At 44.6% G+C, this 19,724-nt stretch overlaps 1 protein-coding gene across 5 annotated transcripts in view; it reads left to right on the top strand.

Moving 5' to 3' along the window:
- The first annotated feature begins 33 nt into the window (after positions 1-33).
- LOC128807680 (uncharacterized) overlaps positions 34-19,724 on the top strand; it is a 28,366-nt gene continuing 8,675 nt past the window's right edge. For 3 of the 5 annotated variants that reach the window (XM_053978203.1, XM_053978200.1, XM_053978205.1), the window contains exons 1-12: positions 5,446-5,551; positions 5,949-6,063; positions 7,345-7,519; positions 8,173-8,284; positions 9,277-9,383; positions 10,170-10,296; positions 10,845-10,965; positions 11,225-11,310; positions 12,421-12,545; positions 13,709-13,768; positions 17,652-17,718; positions 18,853-18,947. In XM_053978203.1, coding sequence (XP_053834178.1) covers positions 5,467-5,551; positions 5,949-6,063; positions 7,345-7,519; positions 8,173-8,284; positions 9,277-9,383; positions 10,170-10,296; positions 10,845-10,965; positions 11,225-11,310; positions 12,421-12,545; positions 13,709-13,768; positions 17,652-17,718; positions 18,853-18,947 — 1,275 coding nt within the window. In that variant the 5' untranslated portion in view covers positions 5,446-5,466. Of the gene's footprint in view, positions 1,195-3,741; positions 3,838-5,445; positions 5,552-5,948; positions 6,064-7,344; positions 7,520-8,172; positions 8,285-9,276; positions 9,384-10,169; positions 10,297-10,844; positions 10,966-11,224; positions 11,311-12,420; positions 12,546-13,708; positions 13,769-17,651; positions 17,719-18,852; positions 18,948-19,724 lie in introns of those variants that run through there. The other 2 variants (XM_053978201.1, XM_053978202.1) reach the window with 2 other exon arrangements.

Raw genomic sequence — 19,724 nt, 5'->3', positions numbered from 1 at the left:
GGCGGGGGGCGGGGGGCAGAACGGGACAGTGGCGCCGCAAAGGCCCAGCCCGAAAGTTGGCGCTGAGTCACCCGGTACTGCGCAAATGGGATGAAAAACATCGCGTCCTTTTGCTGTAGGACGTCGCTCACTGCAGATACTCCAGAACCCTCTGGACGCAATCCGCGTCAGAGGATTGTCAGGCACACTGTGTCGTGTGCCCTAGGACGACCCTGCTCGCGGAGGGAGGTTGGGCCAGATGATGATCCCACCGAGCCGACCTATTCTGTGATTCTGTAATGGATCCTGGTTGTGAAACTAGTGTTTGCCTGATCCACATGGTGCCCTTGGCTTCTTACTGCCAAGAACCTTAAGCCAAGTACTAAACACATTCCAAAAAGATAGTGACAAGCTGGGGCACAGGGGCAAGGTGAAGGGAGAAGGCTGTCAGTGCAGTGTTACTGATATTTTGCCTCTCTCCTTGAAAATATATTAATAAATCAAACGTATCCAGGCCATCAATCAGTCCAGAAAATACTGAAATTAAGCCTTTGCTCTAAACATAGGCACTAGGACAGTGCCCTAAGATGCTGGACTTTAGGAAGAGCACTAGACAGGAGAGAAGAGGTAAATCTGTTCTCAGGTTTCCTTGAAACCATGACTTTACTGCCCTCCAACTACCTCAGGAATGAGACAATGGGAATGCTCATTGGCATTTTCTGGAATATGCAGAATTCAGACCTGGGCGAACAGAGCTCTGAATTAAAAGGAGGTGAAATAAACATATCGATTTTAACAGGCTTCAAAACAAGGTACAGGTATGCGTAAAACACAAAAAAAGGCTAATTCTTGGAGTGAATTTTGAACTCCAACAATCTTGGAATGGACAACTTATTTGAATGATTGTATAAGGCCAACCTTCATCCACGACAAAGAGCACCCAAATAAAGATCTTGATCCAGGCTCTCTATGTAGCAGACTCCCTCCTGATATTATCACCACAGTGATCAATGCCAATCAATCAATGCCAAATTCAGTTCAACAAACCCCTGTTAAGAGAAAGCCTGGATGTTCAATGGAAAACTGTCCCATGAGAATTGGGAATACCTTTTTAGTATCTAAAAGAAGAAACTTATTTTCTGCACCTGATTCCATCATAGAGCATTTTTCATGCAATGTTCAGCACTGAAATACTAAGTTCAAAAACTGCACCAGGTGTGTATGTTCAGTCTTGCATTCTGTTAGAAACAGCTGGAGGAAAAAATACTTCACATTAGGAAAAAAAATCAAATACTTTTAAGCCATTAAGATAATCTGGGAAGTTATTTTGGATCCATTAGAATGATCATGAAAATCTGCTGATGAAAGTGGAAGGATGTCAAGACAGTTAAAGAGGTTAAGTCACTAAAGAGTGATTTTGTCAGACCTTAGTATTGGTTAGATTGTTGCCCTGACAAGACAGACAGTTCCAGGCACCACAGTTCTCACTAAGGTAAAATAAGTGAATGGTTAAATGTCTTCTGTATGATTCTGCATGTCCCTAGGAGGTCTCCTGGGTATTAGCAGCTTAGAAACAAGCTTCAAAAACAGAGAAACACCAATGAGCAAATCCCAGCCTAACAATTGTAAATAGACTCTTAGAAATCAGGTGCACAGGGAAAGGAAAATAGTGTCCACCATGGGAAAGGAAAATAGTGTCCCATGGTGGACATGAGAAAGTGACAAAAGTAATGTGGAGTTTCCCATTTCCTTAATGCCTCTGGCAGTGACACTCCTGAGAGAGGAAAGGTTTCAGGGGAGATAAACTCTAGGAATCACTCAGAAAGAAAAATGCCAGGGTGGCTGTAGGGCCCAGCTCCCAGGGAGCAGCAGGAATTTGCCATGGCAATTTCTTTGTTCCCAGCCGCTCCCATTTTACTCAGGAACCTGTTTAATATTAACTTCTACTTCTGAGGCCCAGAGGGGGAAGTAGCAGCAGCAAGCTCTGGGTCAGGGACAGGCAGACGGGACTGCAAAGGCAGCTAACACTGCAGCAGGCAGGGGAGTGAGTTATACACTGCCCTGCACTTACACACAAATCTGTCTCCAGCTCTTCTCCAGGGCCTTCTCTCCTGCCAGTCCCCTATGGCTGCTTCCAAACTCCATCATCGCTATTGTCAGCCATATATCACACTGCAGAAGCCTGCTGGGATATGCACAAGACTGCAGTAGTACCCTCAGAGACCTGTTTGATCCGCCCCATTTTGTCTCAGAGACCTACAGGTTCATGTTCGAAAGCTGAGTTAAAAATCCAACAGGCTGATTTTCTCCTGGATTTAAGGAAAAAAATTACAAATGAAGCAAAATATCCTTACCCCTGACTTACCTAATATGACAGGCTGGACTTGGGTGCCCACTGCATAAGCTCACCTTGAGATGATGTTGAGAACTGGAAACCGAGTGACCAGCTTGGTTACTAAGCCATCTTGCCTGAGAGTATGTCAAAAACATGATGGTCCAGATAGATTCCTACAATACTGCAGTCTTTCCAAATAGATGTAATAGAAAATAGATGTAATAGAAAATAAAATTATGTCATTATAATTTGTGTGTATTCTTAAAAAATATTATTTTACCTACACATTTTCTTTCTAATACATCTGGCTACCCATCCTCCCAGGAAAAAGATACTGTTCATAAAATCTTCATCATCCATTGGTGGTATCTTAGGATGCAATCTATCATTCTTGCAATTAAATTCCCTCCAGACTGGGTAGTAGAAGTCAGAGGCAGATTGTCTTTGTAGCTCAGCAAGCTTTGTTTGAAGTTTCCTTGGATGTGTTTAGTTGAAGAGACTAGAAGGATGTAGAAAGTAAGACACGATTTGTTACTGCTGGGTTAAACGGAAGTTGAAAGAAATTTCTTTTGAAAGGGACGAGTGTAAAGTGCAAATGCTGCTTTAACAGCCTATGTTTTACGATTTCCTGATTAATGGATTGCAGTAAAGTCAGTTCCCTGACACTGATTACTTTAGCAATGCATTAGTAATTACTTCAGCTAGTTTTATGTTGTGCATGGAAGCTGCACAGAAGCATGTCTGTCTTTTAACCTGTAAATCAGTTCCTTCATGGCTGTCTAAATCTCAGCTCTGGTATTTTCTGAAGCATGTACAATAGCTATGCATTAGATATCAAAGTATCGTGTTTTTTTTTAGGAGGGGACAAATATTAATTTCACAGTCATTGCTCAAAGCTGCCCTTGAACTGCTAGAATGGATTGTCTTTATAGGAGGAGACTACAATAGTTTTTGCTGTGAGCTCAACTTGTGTTCTGGGTGTAGCCAGATATCTGCATCGTAAAAAACGAGGCCACAACTGTCTTTAGACCTACAGCTTTCCTTGCTGGAGGGGCCAAGAGCTGGGTAGAGCTCTCATCCTGGGAAGAAAGAGATTTAACAGCTGCATTTAGCAAAGTTGCGGGGGAGGCACGAATGTGATTCCTCTGCTTTTTAGGAATGAGCACAAAGGGGCTCAGTCTGCAAAGGCATTGTTTTAGCAAGCAAGGAATTCACCGATTTAAAAAAAATGTAAAAGGAAAGGAATCTGAAAAATGATAAAAGTCTTTTAAAGAGCAAGGGGAAAATCTGGCTCTGTGTGAACAAAAATAATCACAGAAGCTTTCCTGGCCCTGCTGTACAGTGGCCCCCTGCACCCTGGGCAGGGAGCAGTTGTGGAGCTCAGCTGTGCCTGTGGTTAATAATAAATAGATTCTCTTGGCTAGGAGTTCTGGCCAGCACACCCCCTCCTCTGCCTCCTCCCAGGGCTGCCCAGGCACCGCTCCAGTACCACCCAGCCTCCCTCCATGAGACAGACACCTAAGGTAAGAGACACCAGGCCATTGCTCCATGAGGTCGGATACGCAGTGTGGGTCACAGGGGAGGCGGGAGGAGAGCAGGTCCGTGCTCCAGCTGCCTGAAACGTGCATTAGGAATGTGCAAAGTTTGGTTACAAAGCAAAAGGTCGTATGGGTCTTGCAGCATAACTTACCAAGCTTCAAAAATCTTTGAGCCAGTTCAAGCTGGATGTTGGCCAAGCTTCCCGTGAATATCAGCTCAGCCCTGTTGGGTTTCTGGTGGTGACCAGCTGGTTTTTATCCACTGGCCAGTACAGCTTGGGCACTCCTTGGTGTAGTGCTTCTGAGTTTGCGGAGTTGTTAAAATTCAGAGCACAACTCGAGCAGCTCAACCGATGCCTGGCGTAACCCTGTTGGCTTAATGAATTTATTCCAAAACTGATTTTGCCACAGAGAGTGAGGGGTCTGTAGGCACACACACAGCCATACCAGAACATTTGCATGAACCCATGAACAGCTCAAGCTGCCGAGCTTAGCATGAAAAGGATTTGGAAAGTGGAAAATCTTAGTGTTTCAGTCAGGTGTGTATTGTGTCTAGTTGATCCAGTCCCACATTTCTTAAATAGCACAGCCCAAGCTGTCCTGTATAATTGAAGTCTTCAGATTTGGGCAAATACACTCTCCCTGGGTGTAAGAATTTTCTGTATAGCTGAAGTGCCACACACTGTACTGAGAGCAGAGCCATGTTCTGCCAACTGTAACATGAACACAGTACTGTTTTTTAATTAATTTGCCATCTGAGTTAACAATAGGCACAAAGAACTGAGGAAGGGGATCCTTTCCTCCTAGTGAAGGGGTGAGGAGCAGGGAGACTGGAGGGATATGGCCAAAAGCCCAGGGAAAGTATGTGAAGCAGCCAGGCATTGAGTGAAACTGCCCTGAGGCCCAGACCAGACCACTCTCTTAACATTTACAACTCTCTCCCCCTCTTTCTCTGTTTGGGAATGAATTTAATTAGAGTGAAAAGGAGTTGCTAAGAGACAAGAGGAGTTCTGGAGTTTGTTGCTGGGGCTGAATTGCCACTCTGCTTCCAAGGCACAGTGCTAAAAAGGATGATGTAACATGAGCCTGCATAAAGCACTCCCAGCTCTAGGGAAAGCTGCTCTCTCCTCCTTGCAGTTCCAGTCTAGTTTGTCAGTTCTCAGCTCCTTTTTGAGCTTCTTATTTTCTCCTAGACACCGGCAAAAAACAGGTTCCTATCCCTGTAGCACTATTCTGCTTTGTAGATTCCTCCTTGTGACCTTTCATGTTGGAGGTGGCAGTGGCTGGGCCTGACATCTATCATGAGCAGGTCACTTTGGAATTTAAAAGGTTTTCTGCTTCAGAATTCTCCCTAGTTTGTAACTCCTCATCCTTTCCTCTGCTCCACCAGCATTGACAATGGGTCAAGTGACCCCTTCCAACTCCATTTTTGCAGCTTAACATTTTGTTTTGCCACCCTGGCTCATGCTCCAAACACCAGGAGATTCCAGGCAATCTCTTAGGCAAGGGCTGTCTACCTTCTAAGGTTTAGCTTCTTAGGGTCACATCATTGTTAAATTATATCTTTCCTTTTCACCTGACCTCTGTTATCTCAGGACCATCCATACACACAAGATGATTAGGAAGATAACCTTCAGCCTGGGAAGACGTGTGTCCTCCATGGCACGTGGGGCCACCCAGATGAGAAGACTTCTGCATGGTGAGTAGTGCAGTGAGTTCCTTTGGTGTCCTTTGGTGCTTCCACTCTTCTAAAACATATTTCTATCTTTAGGCATGGTTGCAGGGCTCAGTTTGTTCACAATAACGTTCAAGTGGAATAAGAGTAACCATACAACTGCAAAAATGGTGGCAGAGGATCCTTCAGTGATGGTGATGAGGATTATAATTCATATTAACAGTAGAGATATTTTGCACACATTTCACTTACATAAAACACAGCTCTAGTCTTCTTAAAGTTATTTGTAAATTCCCTCCAAAGAACAGCTGAAGAGGGGGATAAATTTGTTGTGATGACGACAATTTGCATTTTATAAAACAGCTCAGTAGTTACTGCAAACACCCACACAAATAACTCACTCTTCTGTGTTTATCCCCAGGTGGTTATGTCAGGATTCATCCCTCTGTACAGGAAGCTCTGGTGGAAGGGAGACCCGTTGTAGCCTTGGAAAGCACCATCATTACACATGGCATGGCGCATCCTCTGAATTTGAGGTGGTGGATTTTGATGTTCCTCATTCAGTGAAGTTGTAAGAATGAAGCATATAACTTACTGGATTGGTATCCGTATTCTTGGTCAAGTCAAAGCTGTTCCAAGAGCAAATGGAAATGTCAGGTTGTTAGGCATGCAGGCTGTGAGTTCAAGTGTAAAACAATTGTATTTGGACTTTTAAGGACAAATGCAGAGAGCTTAGTTATCTCCTTGTTCAACACCTTACATTTCTGGCTTCCTTTAAAGTAGAGCAGCAGATAATGTCACCACTTGCTCTAAAAGAGAGCTAACAGCCTTTTCAGCTGCATAGTTTGTATAGACATTGAACACTCTCTGCAGTTTCTTTTCCTGTATCTTTTGTAATGCAAAAAGGATTGAAATACAATAATGAAATCTGTTCCTTAGCCCACTCATAGCAGCTAGTGTGAGAGCTCCTGGTCCCTTCTCACTGTCTCCTGTACCCTGCATGGAACCCCTGACCTCTACTCTTTATTTATCAATTTTCAGTAGACTTGTGTTTCATTGAGTTGCAGTGCCAGAAATCATTGCACTCTCCCCTCCATCTTAGCTACCAGAAAGCACAGAAAGGTTTTGGTATTGATTTTCCATCTTGCTTTTTATCTGGCCATTATTCTACCTGACATTGTTTCTTAAAATGAAGCTCTAAAAACTTGATTTTTGGGAAGAGGTAGTTTCAGTAGTTAAAGATTGCCAAGCATATGTCCAGATAGCTCAGAAAGGGAGAAGAAGCTGCTCCTAAAAAAGATAGTGTATGAATGATCAAGTACAAAATCTGCTAAACTTAGGCTTAGTCTGCAGCCCTGGAGTACCCTAAGGCAGCAGTTGTTACTCTATATCTCACTGACTGTATTTTGAAATATGTATCCTGTTAATTTGAGCAGGACTTGGACTACCTGGGGTTTCTGTGAAGGTCTATTATGTCAGAGAAATAACCGGTAAAAGATACAGAAAAGTCCTATTTTGAGAAAATCCCTATTTTCAGTTGTATATTGCATAACCAGATTTGCTTGTAAACCAAATTATTTTTCTCAAAAATGAAGCACAGAGCTTGGACATTGCCATCCTTGAAAATGGGATCTCTTCACTTCTGCAAGTTCAAAGGCAAAGATTTCTGCCATGAGGCAGATACAAGAAGAACAGGATGTAGCTGAAATCACAAGAACTGTAGAACTGTGAATTATGCCCATCAAACATGACAGTTTTCTTTCCTGATTGTTTCCATCCATAATTTTGTGATTATTGTTGTGCTTGTCTTACTTCAGCATGGCCAGAGAGGTGGAAGAAATTGTGAGAACAAATGGAGCAGTGCCAGCCACTGTAGGTATTTTAAGGGGCCAAATCCACGTGGGACTCACAGATGAGGAACTCGAGTTCTTGGCAAGCAGTAAAAATGCAGTTAAAGTGTCTCGCAGAGATTTTCCTTTCGTCCTCAGCCAGGTATGGTGTGCAAACTTTCTAGTGTGGTCTTTCCTACTAAAGTATAGCTGCCTTTCTAGCAACAGAATAGTGCTCTCCAGCTTCAGGCCAGGTGGCTTTTAAACCTCTCAAAAATATAATGGGAAGTGGTATATTATTGGTAAGTGCAAAAGTGGCCCTAACTAGACTCAAAATACAGCAGAGTAAGGGAATACATACATGAAATAGGGCTCCTGAAAAGTCATTCTGGTTGTGCTGGCAAGCCATGGGCGTTTGGCTAAGAATATTCTTATTGGCATGATAGGACATTCTCTCATTGCATGTAAACTATGTGACACTTAGGCCATCCCAGGCTTAAAGTGACAGCTGAAGGTGCCACTAGCTGCCTGTGGAACACCCTGGACAACAAAGACCTCTGCTATCAGGGCAAGAACAGCTTATATAGCAGGGATGACAGATGATTCACAGAATCACAGAATATTCTGAGTTGGAAGGGACCCACAGGGATTATAGAGTCCAGCTCTTAAGTGAATTCCTCTGCCTTTTTGGCTAAAAGAGTATTTGTGTTAGAATTTCCCTGCTCAGCTGCTCACACTGCTGTGTGGCAGACCACAGCTGTAGCTGCTTCTCCATGTCACCCTGGGTGCTGACTGTGACTGGTGGTTCCCCAACAGGGCTTGTCCGGTGGCACTACTGTGTCTGGAACAATGATCGCGGCACACAAAGCAGGAATTCCTGTGTTTGTGACAGGTGGCATAGGAGGTGTCCATCGGGATGGGGAGAACAGTAAGAACATCAATGCATTCTACTTTTCACTCTGTTGCTACAGTTTCATTCAATTCCTGCTTTTTCCTTTTTCCCAGCCTGTCCTACAGTAACTTTCTGTTCAGAATAATAAAATTAACATTCTTCTTGATCAAACTAGGGTTGCTTTCTCCCTGACGTCCCCTTTCCAGAAGCTTCCAAATATTCCTCTTGAGCCCTGGACAGTTGTTAAGGGGGTGGAAGTTTCTCTTTAACCTTTGCCTACACGGGGTTATATTGATATTGTTTGGTGCAACAGGAGCTGACTGCACCTCTGCCTCTTTGTAACAGCTGCATAACCTGATACTGGCTGCCAAGCACAGTGTTGTTATCAGCTCTCTCAGCTGAGGAGAAGAAGAGCCTTGCCACAAAAGAGTGCGCTCTGTGTTAGAGGTGTGTACTCCTCTCTGGAAGATGGCCCAGTCTTGGCTGTACGGTTTGTGGGTTTTAAGTGCATTCTCTCTTCTCAGCCATATATATTTCCAGCACAGCCCAAGTGCAGTGCCCTGTTGTATGCCATTTCTTTCAGATGTGGTGTAAATTCCAGAGACCAGGGAGTTTCCTGAGGTCAGCTCCTGTGGTACTTTCTTTTTTTTTGCAAGCATTGTCAGTTGCAAACTCAAATCTACTTCAATGATATTGCATCTCCTTGAACCTCATCCTTGCTGTACAACACCTTTTTCTTTCTTTTCTACCAAATTTTTGCATGTTCTTTGTCAGTGTGATCAAAGAGCCAAGAGACAGAGTACAAGGCTGCACCTCTGCTCTTAGCCATGTGACTTCTTTTTGTCAATACCTCTTTCAATCTCAACACCTAAAGGCATGATCTAAACCTTTAATATTTGCTTGTGGATCTAAACAGTTTTAAAGTCAGGCAGTGGCACCCTGGGCATATGTGGCTTTTTAGGAGGTCAGAGCTCATCATCTTGGATTACAACAGAGTCACCAACTCAGTGCTGCTTGTCCCTTGGCAGCTCTGGATGTGAGTGCTGACTTGACAGAGCTGGGACGAACGCCGGTGGCTGTTGTATCTGCAGGAGCCAAGTCTATCCTTGATATTGGCAGGACACTGGAATATCTGGTAGGTAGCATGGGCTGTGGTGTCAAAGCAGATAAGGTTCTTTGTGCACAGGGTGCCCAGTGGCATTGGGATGGGTCCTAAGCCAAAGATTTTCAGAAATTGATACTGAGAGGATGTGAAGCCATACTTACAGTTCTGTAGTCCTGGGGCTGTACGACAACTTGGCTGCTCCCTAACATGTCCAAGGGGCTGTTCCAGCAGCTGCTCCAACTGAGGTCAAAGGTAGTGCTATCCATGTCCTTTCTCTTTGGCATTAGATTTGCTTTTCCGAGATGATGCTCCCAGAAAATGATAGATCAGGAAAGCTAGAGCCGTCAAACACTAAAATAAAATCAGAATTTAAAAGGGAATCAGATGATTTGCAGCAGTCACCTTTTAAGGTTTGGCATGTTGGAAACCACCAGGGCCAGCACTTTAGATGACAGCCAACATTGATATTTCTCAATCGCAAGCAGAACTCGTTTATATCCTATCAGTTCATGACATGTCTTCAGCTCCCGGGTGTTATCTTGGACTCAGGATGGTGCCAATGACAGCTGCATGGCTTTGGATCAGCCCCAAGCACATACAAAGGATGCACATGCCTCCTCTGCCTCAGTGAGCCAGATCTGATCTAGCCACTTAACATGTCTGACTCTTGGTGAGAGGATAGAATAGAATGGGTTGTACAAAAATAACTACGATCTGTGCCAAAGAAAGGCAGCTTCTTTCTGGATAGGAGGAAAAAGTCCCATTCTTTAGTTGCCCTCCACCGATGACCTGCTTGTCTCACCTCCACTGCTGCAGGAGACTCAGGGTGTGTGTGTGGCTGCCTTTGGAGAATCAAGAGAGTTCCCAGCCTTCTTCTCACGCCAGAGTGGCTTCCAAGCACCATATCATGTCCGAGATGAAGAGGAGGCAGCTAAACTCATTGGTGTGTTTCAGATGGCAAAGGCCCATGTAAGGTCCTGGAAAGGAGGGACACAAGAATTACCCTGGATGAGGCACTTTCTTTATGTCTGCAGAAGAATTTGCCCTGAAAAACTGTGCCATCCCACCTCCCCCATTCCTGCATCAAAAGTGCTTTGAAAATACAGCAGCAGAGAAGTCCAGTCTTTACAGCAAGTAAAACTGCAAGCCAGCTGCAGCCAGCTTGGCATGCTCATTCATGTTTTATTCCACCTGGTGAAGTGGAGGCAGCATGTAATAATATGTGGACAAAAACAGCTTCTGGGCCTTTAGAAGGGGAATCAGTTTAAAAAAGAAAAAAAAAAAGCCTTTTACTGTGCAGATAGACTCAAAAGAAATAGGCAGATGTGAATTGGTTGGGTAGCTGGAAAAGATCCTGATCTTGAGTCAGCTAAAAACTGGAACTTGAGCTCTGAGGCTTCCTACACCTCATGCCCACTCTCCTCTGTCCTTTTCCTTCAGCACCTGACTTCTCCAAGGAGTGCCACTAACAATATTCCCATCTTCTCCCAGACAGTGCTCTGGGGCTGGGCCTGAGCAGCGGGGTGCTGATAGCAGTGCCCTGTCCCCAGGTGCGAGCTGCCGAGGGCCAGGCCATCGAAGAGGCCATCCAGCAAGCTCTCAGCCAAGCCAGGTGAGAAGCAACCTAAGTCTTTGCCTTTGCTTAGCCCATGGTCTTGGGGGAGTAAACAAATTCAGGAGCCGTAGCACAGCTTAACCTTGGGCATGGGTGAACCCACAACTTATTTTCAACAGTACCTTTATCTAACCCAAAGCTTGTTTACAGGACTTGTTATGGTATGTGGTTATGGAGATAAAGTATCTGCTGGCAACAGTGCTTCTCCTCTGCTGCCATTTCAGCTCATCTGTGGGCATTTTCTTTATATTTGCAGGTCGAAAGGAATCACAGGCAAAGAAGTGACCCCCTTTTTGTTACAGAAGCTCACAGAATTAACTGATGGGAAATCGTTAGACTCTAGTATCCTCTTGCTAAATGGGGGGGGAAAAGAAAGTATTCCAGTGTATTTCCTATCTCTTCTGATAACAAGTGGTAGGAAACACCGAGACTTTACTGACGGTCTAGCAAGGAGCAAACACTTCAGTGTCTGCAAACAGATGAGAGTTTAGCACCTGCATCCTGATTTTTCAGGAACATCCTTACTGCCTTCATCCCCTTTTACATTAAAAACTGGAGGGCAGCACAGATGGCAGCTGGTCCAGAGCCCAAAGAAATCCCTCACATCTGACCCTGGAGCTTGTCTGCTCTGTGATGGAATCTCTGGATGCAGTTGTCTGTGCGGGGGTTGCACACTGGAAGGTCCCTGGGCTTCCCAGAGCACCGTGCTGTACATCACACTGCCTTATCCAACCTTCCCTGTGGATACAGAGAAAGAGAGACCTGGGGGACAAACGCCCCTGGGTGAGCAGGAATCCAACTGCACAGCCAAGAGAAAGCAGAGATACTGGCTGGGATGCCAGTATAGGATCTGGGAGAGCCAGATGCACATCCAGGCTCTGCGGCCAGCCCTCTAGGAGACCTGACCAATCAGGGCAGTATGGTAAAGGCATTTTTGGGTATAAGAGCTATATGCAACCACAAAGTAGGGCTCTCAAAGACTCTGATACGCTGCTCCCAGTGCAATTTGCTAAAAGAATTGCTTATAATTACTTATAGTGACTTGGCAAAATCTCAGTAGGTATCTCTTTCTGGAAGAGCTGACCAAGATCCTCTATTGTTTTTAGGCTCTCTGCTGTAATTTCAGTACTTCACCTTCTCTTTTCTCTGTGAAATCCTTACTTCTATTTCCCACCTATCAAAGTCAGGCTTCCTCTCTGTAGATGCTGGGGGAGGAAGGTGAATTTAAAAAAAAAAAAAAAAAAAAAGAAAAGAAAAATCTGAGTTTTCATGCAGCATTGTAACCCCTATACTTGTCCCCAAAGGATTATGGTATGGTGGTATGGGGGAATCAAACCTATCAAGTCCCAGCATGTATTCCCTGCTTTCTTCCTCTAAACAGTTCCTACATAATCTTCATAACAGGTCAGACTCGCTGGTATTTTTAATTTTCCTCAAAGAAATGCTCAACAGACCTTGCACTGATCCAGAACAATGCCAGAGTGGGCAGCTGCATTGCAGTGGCCCTCAGCAAGCTACAGAAAGCCAGAAGGAAGGGGAGCCAGCCTGGGCGAAGGGACATGACCACACCCCAACCAGTGAGTCCTCTGCTGGCCTCCATGTGATGCCTCTCTGCTGACAGCACAAGACAAATTTTTATCTGTTCCCAAAACTAAAAGATGACTCAGCCAGGGACCAATCATTCTCCTGCTCTCAGACATTCTCCCTTTAGTTTCCCTTGCTATTCTTGAAAGATAAGTGCCTTCTCCTCCTCCCCTTATCCACATTTACAAGGAATAGACACTGACAATGGCCTAATCTCATTAAGTCTTAGACCATAAAGGCCATTAAAACTTTAATCACCTTTTCACCTTTTATTGAGCCCTTATGTACAGCTTCCTCTCTATAGCTCTTAGTACCAGGGAACTTGTGACTACAGGAATAGACCTGGAAGAGCGTGGGGAAAGATATTTTGAGCTGCTGAGCCATAAATATCTCTTTTTGTTGGCCTCCTGCTCATGATTGACAAAATCACGAGTTACAGCACATCCCAAACAAGATCTACTATAACCCTAATACTCCTCACTCTCTTGGATTTTGTCTGTGCTGTGTAATTTGCAGGAAATCTATTTTAGGTGGTCTTTGGAGACATGAAAAGTTTTCTAAAACCCATTTGCAATAAGATTTGTCAACATAAAAGGGGGCAGTACTCCAGAGGCAATAACCCAGCATTTGATGAGAAAAAACATCTGTATGTCCCCAAAGAATCTGGAAACTTCCTGTTTGTGCAGCTAAACTGCTTATTCTGGTTTTGTAGGACAATAAAAGAAGTGACTTGTGTCACTGGGTATGGCAATTTCTCCTGGGAGCTTGCAAGAAATTACTGCATTTTCCTGCCCACTTTTTCCCATTTTCTTTGCTTTTTTACACACTAATGCTTGGATGTTTCTGAGGCCTGTTTTATCACACAGAGAAATCATCAGCATCCCTGTGTGTCCACTGCAACATCCCACCTGCCATACTGGGGCTGGCTGTCAGCAAGCATAATTCAGAAAGCAACAAAGGGAAGAGATTTTGGTTCTTTCTGATTGGGATTGTACAAACCTGCATCTAACTATTCAAAATAAGCACTGGCCCTTACACTGTAAATGAGAGAGCTTTCAAGAGGGTGGGAAAAGTGACTAGGTAAAGCAAAGAAGATTTGGAAACTTTTTCCTGAAGTACTTACAACCACTTTTTACCTCTTTCTTCCCTCTTAAAGGTGGTGATTGGCGGTATCAACGTTGACTTTATAGCCAAGGCTCAGAACGCTGAGATCCTGGTACTGTATCTCTAGCAGTTTTCTCAGCACCAATGTATTTCCAGCTGCTTTCACCGGAGTGCCAAGCCAGAGTGGTTGGGGGGAAGGTGTTACCCATGTATGATACCCACATGTGTGCATGCACACACTTGGGAGTGCTGCATACTTTGTCTGTTGTTTAGATGGATTATGGAGCGATATATACCAACCTACTTTGTCCCCATGGTGAAAATCACCATCCCTGACACTCAAGAGAGGGACAAAGCAATGTATCATTCATACAACCTCTCCATAGGGGGGAAACCACCAGGTAACCCATCTCTGGCTGTCTGAGACTGTCTTAACTATGGGAAGCAGCAAATAGGAGCAAGAGTCTTTGTGCAGAGTACTCATGAAGGATTTGAGTCTCATACACACACACACACACACACACACACACAAAAAAAAAACCCAAAAAAAACCCAGCAAAAAAAGGAAAAAAAAAACACCCAAAGATGGCTTTAAAAATAGAACATTTTAAATGTTACCAGACTCCCTTTGTCTCAATTTGGGTTGAACAAGGAGCAAACAAGAAGCTAAAGTGGACCAAAGCTGGGACTCCCCCATGCAAATGACAGCTATTTGCATGGCCTGTACAATTTTTGTCGAGCTGTACAAAGTCCTGCAGATTGAGGTGGTGAAGCTTGCTCAAAAATTGCTTGGTGTCTCAAATTACTCTGTGATGATAGCCAAAGCAGGAAGCTTCTGCCATCAGATGGGACAGCCTGTGAAGACCTCTCAGTCGGATAGGGAAAATGTGCTGGGGAAGCTGTCTGTAAGGAATTTGGCTATTTAATGATGCAGGGGCCAAACAATGTTATAATGGTCAAAGGTGAAAAATGCTGTGGCATCAGCTTTGAAAGCGTGCAAAAGCAAAAGTTCAGCTGCTTCAGCTGTGATGTAACCAATACCATACACAGCCTACACTCAGCCATCAGGACAAGGAGCTGAGCTGTATCCAAGGAAGGATAGGCACTCCTTGGCATGTCAGACATGAGTGCAGATTTCTGGACTACCTATAGCATGGTGAGGGGGCCAAGGGCCAGTGTAGATCCTGCTGGGAACAGCTGACAAGGGGAAAAGGGGGTTTTTAATGTTGCATTAAAAAGTGAGGTTTTAGCTGCCTTTCTGCCTTCAGCGAGCCCTAGAACTCATGGTGCATCGAGGCTGGCACCTAAGTGCCCAGCCTTGGATTTGGGAACTGCCAGCCAGAAGGCTCCTGCTGACAGCTACTGTGGTTAGGCACAGAGGAAAAGCCCCTCTCAATATCACTGTTTTGGCTTTTTAAAGACAGATTTTTTTTCACAGGGCTTCACACCCAACAAATCCCACATTTATGCCTGCTGGATTTGTTGCAGAGCACGGGGTACCACTCCCTCCTTGTGCTGTCTCAGCAGGAAAGCAGCTGTATTCTGACCTGGTTGTAATTCCCACATGGCTTTCAAGGCTGCCCAGAAGCTAAATGCTTAATATGTAACTATCTGACCTGCTGAGAAGGATGAACAATTTTGCTCAGAGAAAGTTGCTGGAAAAACTATTATGGTTATCATTCTCTCAGGATACCCAGAAGTTGAGCAGAGTCTCATTTTCACATTAAGAATTCAAATCTTTTAAGACATGGAAGAAGGTTCCAGAGACTTCCTCAATTATCTGATACTTTGCTAGAAAGCATCAACCCAGCCTCATTTCAGATCACTTTTAGCAAGCCCATTTTCACCTAAATTGTTTAATCTGGGCCAGCCTCACACAAACCCAAGAAGAGATATTTGAATACCACTCGGCGTTACAACCGAGTTGGCAAGGTGTGAAGAGAGCCACTCATTTATTTTTCTTTAAAAGCCAGCTGCTGGTTTCTCTCTCACTGTACCCACCTGCTACTTTAAAGAGAGATTTAGCATCTTCATTTTTTTAGGCCCTGTAGGGTTCTATGACAGGAGAGGTCATCCACAGCTGGATCCCTGAGCAGGAGGCTGCTACATCTGCTCTTAGGGCAAGGCTTGGCATAAAAAAGACACCCAGAAGCTCTGCCTCTGGGATATATGGGGAACTAAAAGAGAGGCTCAGCATGCCAGGCAGCAAAAGGAGCTAATTTGTATTTTCACCATTCCTGCAGGCATCAGTTTTAAGACACAGATAATGGAATTACATAAACCACAGTTTGTGCTTATTGCTGTTGGCAGCTTGAACCCTCTTTAAAGACTGAAATAGGGGCCAGTGTGCAAAGCCATGTTGTTTGATTTGCTTAAGAAAGCACCCTTACTTTATATTTTGGGGTGGTGAGGTTTGGTTTTTTTTCCCCTTGGCTGCCTATATTACAGAGAGTGAGCTTCAGAATTAAAATAGCCAAACTCACTTTGCTTTTGAAATCTGCAACTCTCAAAAAGATACAGTTGCAGATGGAAATATCCTCATTCCCAACAGTACCAGTGGCAATTCCCAGGGAGCACAAGCAAAGGCAAGGGAGGAGCATTTGACAAGGAGTGACATTTGCATTTGATGAGGAGTGACAAGCAGTGCAAAGATGAAAAAAGGTCATCGGTTGGTTGCTTATGTAGTGGCAGTTCTGCTCAGGTGGCCTGAACAGTTTAGGGCTTGGGGAGCTGCCAGACAGAAAAGCAAAGGTATCAAACAGATCTTACAGACTACAGAACTGGGGAGAGTCAGAGCTAAGAAAAAGAGCCTGAAGGTCAGATGAGAGAAATAAAAGATCATATTTAGATGGGAGAGCAGCCTCTCACAGGGCTGGATGCAGGAGAAAGCCCTGTGTGCAAAGAACAGATGTGAGCTTCATGCACGGGAAGAAGAATCCTTGGGGAGCTTCAGAATGAATGTTGAGAATGCCCAAGCACAGGGATTGTTGGGAGGAGAATATTCCTTAGTGTGAGATGGCAAGACATGTTCTTGGTTAGAGTAGATAGTGGTGTTTACAAGCAAGGAAAATTTTATGTTCAAGGCTGTTCTTGTGTACCTGGGCAGAGGGACTGGGCCAGGAGCTTCTGCATACAGGCATTGGGACTGCCAGTGGCAAGCTGTCTTCAGAGATGGAAAATAGTTTTCAGGATTTTGTGAAACAAGAGCTCTAAAACCATTTGATAGTCAGATGAAGCCCAAATTGATCTGAGCACTAACTGATGCTATTTTTCTGGTAGAAGAATTAGAATGAGATGGGTGAGCAACTGCCTGTGTTCTGACAAATTGTCCGTGACAGAAAGGCAGATGGACAGAGGAGTGGAAGGCAGAGGCAAGAGAAAAGAATTTGGTAGCCACACATGTGGAAAAGAAGGGTATTTTTAATGAGGGAGATGTTTGGGAAGCAATGGGTCAGTGAAAAACTCTTCAGTCTCTGAAACAGATCCTTCTGTCAATAAAGTACAGAGGCAGTACAGGCAAAGATAACAAATATAATTTTACATTTAAAGAGGGAAATAAATAAATAAATAACTCCCACAAACTGCTTAGGATGGGAGCTAAGTGGCCTGGAAAGCAGAGCTCCAGCAACTTTGGAGTCCCAGGTTGTTGTGGGCAGGTGAATTCAGAGGGCTGCTCACACTGACTGAAACACTCATTAGCCATTCTAGGAGGTCTTAGCAAGTAAGACCAAACTAGCAATTCATGGGGAGATCAAGTGGGTCTCCCTCCTTGAGGGAGACCAAACCCTCCTTGAAAGCAGGCCTTTGTCATCAAACAGAAGTCAGTAGATGGCTCTAGAAGTTTGTATTGCCCTCAGCCCATGAGCTGGATGCTCTCTGCTCCCTCTGATTGCTGACCTATGTTTCAGCAGTATCAACTCCAGATGACAATGGAGATGTAGCAACTATGCCAAGCAGCCCTCCCAGTTTTGCCAATTATCTGTTCTTTCTTCCAGGGTGTTGGGCAAACAAATGCTGGAAGAGTGAGACGAACCTTTGGTGGTGTTGGAAGGAACTTGGCAGGTGCCTGGTGCTTGGGTTTGCCTGTGGGTGCATGCCAGCTGTGGTCTGTCCTTTGGTATTCCTTCAACAGCAGGAGAGGGTGAATGTTGACAAGATTTGGGACACATTAGGCAATATACTAGTGGGCAGACTGCCTGGAAAAGGCAGAGCCCTTTCCAAGAAATCAGAGTGGAGGAAGTTGAGATCAGGAAAACAAGGTCCACAAATATGAACTAGCAGATGGTGCAGTAACCCTGAATCAAAGTAAATAAGTGTCAGTATCTCCAATGACTATTGAGCAGCCTCCTATATAATTCATGCCAGGATATAGACACAATAGAAGTACGCTTAGAGCAAGAAGTTGAAAGGAATAATCATAGCTCCAAACTGATAAACCATATACCATGGACAAAAGGAACTGGGGTACAGGAGTTGCTGGCGAAGAAGAAAGGCTACAGTCCTGTCCATGGGAAAGGAGCACACCTGTGGTTCCACCACAAGCAGCAGCAGACCAATATTCTTGTACTGAAGTTAACAGTTACAAAATGATTTTAGGATTATTCCACCTTTTAGACATTTCCCAGTCTCCTAACACATATCTACTGTCACTTCAGATCACTAATGAAGAAGCTTAAGTGGAAAGAATCCCCCAAAATACCCACGCCACCCACGGAGGTACAATGTGTGGTAACTTGAAAGGAGAGGAGGAAGGATTTCCCATTAATACATTCAGATCCAGTGGTTCTAGAAAGATATCATGGTGGGAGCAGCAGTGTGGGAGGGCCAACACCAGAAAATGCTGTGCTCAGAAGCAGCGTGGGAAAACCCACATGCCTGTGATGGTAAAGGAGATAATGCCAGAAAAGAGCAAAATTTGCTTCTCCCTCTTTTCCTCCACTCCCAGATGTTCCAGATAATCCTGAATTTCAGGGTGCTGGTTCAGCTCTCTGTAGGACACCTCACTCAGCCCTAAGCAGTCATTTGCAGCAGCTACAGCTCAATTTCATCTTGAACATCCTTCTAAGCGAGGACTGATGAGCATTAAGTTTTTCAGGAGAGGGCTTTCCTAGAGACACCCATACTGGACGGGCTGTCACTGTGTTCACAGTACTCTGGTGGATTTGTTAACAGCTTTTGTTTCCATTTGCTTTTTAGACTGCTTAAGCCGTCTTGGACAAGCTCCTCTCCTTTTATCAGCCGTGGGGAAGGATGAGCATTTAGAATCTGTCCTGCACTACTGCCACCACATGGTACGTGTCACAGAAGTAGCACCTCAGAAACTTGGAAGAGATGACACCACACAGAGGGAAAATTCTTCCCAACCCTTGCAGACATCAGGGCCACCTTCCATCAGGCTAAGAGTAGGAATAATTCAATGCTTCTTTAGCTACAGACAATTAGAAGGCAAGGAATCACCTCCAAAACACAGGCTAGGTGTGTTTTGGAGTCTGAACCATGGGCTCTGAATTCAGCTCCAGAAAGTGGTGCTTGGATAAGGTAGAGGTAAATCAGGAGGAACCGTGTACAATTTTAGTGAAGGCTAAGCATAACGAGAAATATGCAAACCTTGAACTCGAGGACACACAAAGCATTGCCAAAACCAACCTGGTTTAGTTAAAGCCCAAGACAGAGAAAACGTGAAACTGAAATTGCAGGTTGGACACCTCCCCAGCTCAGAGGACAGGATCCTCTCCAGAGCTGCATACACTACTTACCTGTGCATAGGGGAATACTTGACTTCAGCAGCAGCTTGTCCACAGGTCAGGGAGCTGGAGGAGCAGGAGCTCCCCAGGACAGCAAGGCAGAATATCACCACCCCAGCAGGCAGCAAAAAAAAAGCCAGGAGGGCAGCTCTAACCTAGGCCATCAGGCAACTCCATGGAGAAAAGGCAGGACTGAAGGCAAGGCAGGGTGTGAGTGCAGCCCCCAGGTGAGGCTGGTCAGGGTCACTGACTATTATTAGTGCCCTCATGACCCTGGGATCCAAAGAGAGCCCATGGGGCCTTGGTTTTGGCTACCAGAGTGAC

This window comes from Vidua macroura, chromosome 5 (assembly GCF_024509145.1).
Source record: "Vidua macroura isolate BioBank_ID:100142 chromosome 5, ASM2450914v1, whole genome shotgun sequence".
In the NCBI taxonomy this organism is placed as follows: domain Eukaryota; kingdom Metazoa; phylum Chordata; class Aves; order Passeriformes; family Viduidae; genus Vidua; species Vidua macroura.
Note: the sequence above shows the minus strand (reverse complement) of the source record. Positions and strands in the feature narration are given on the sequence as shown.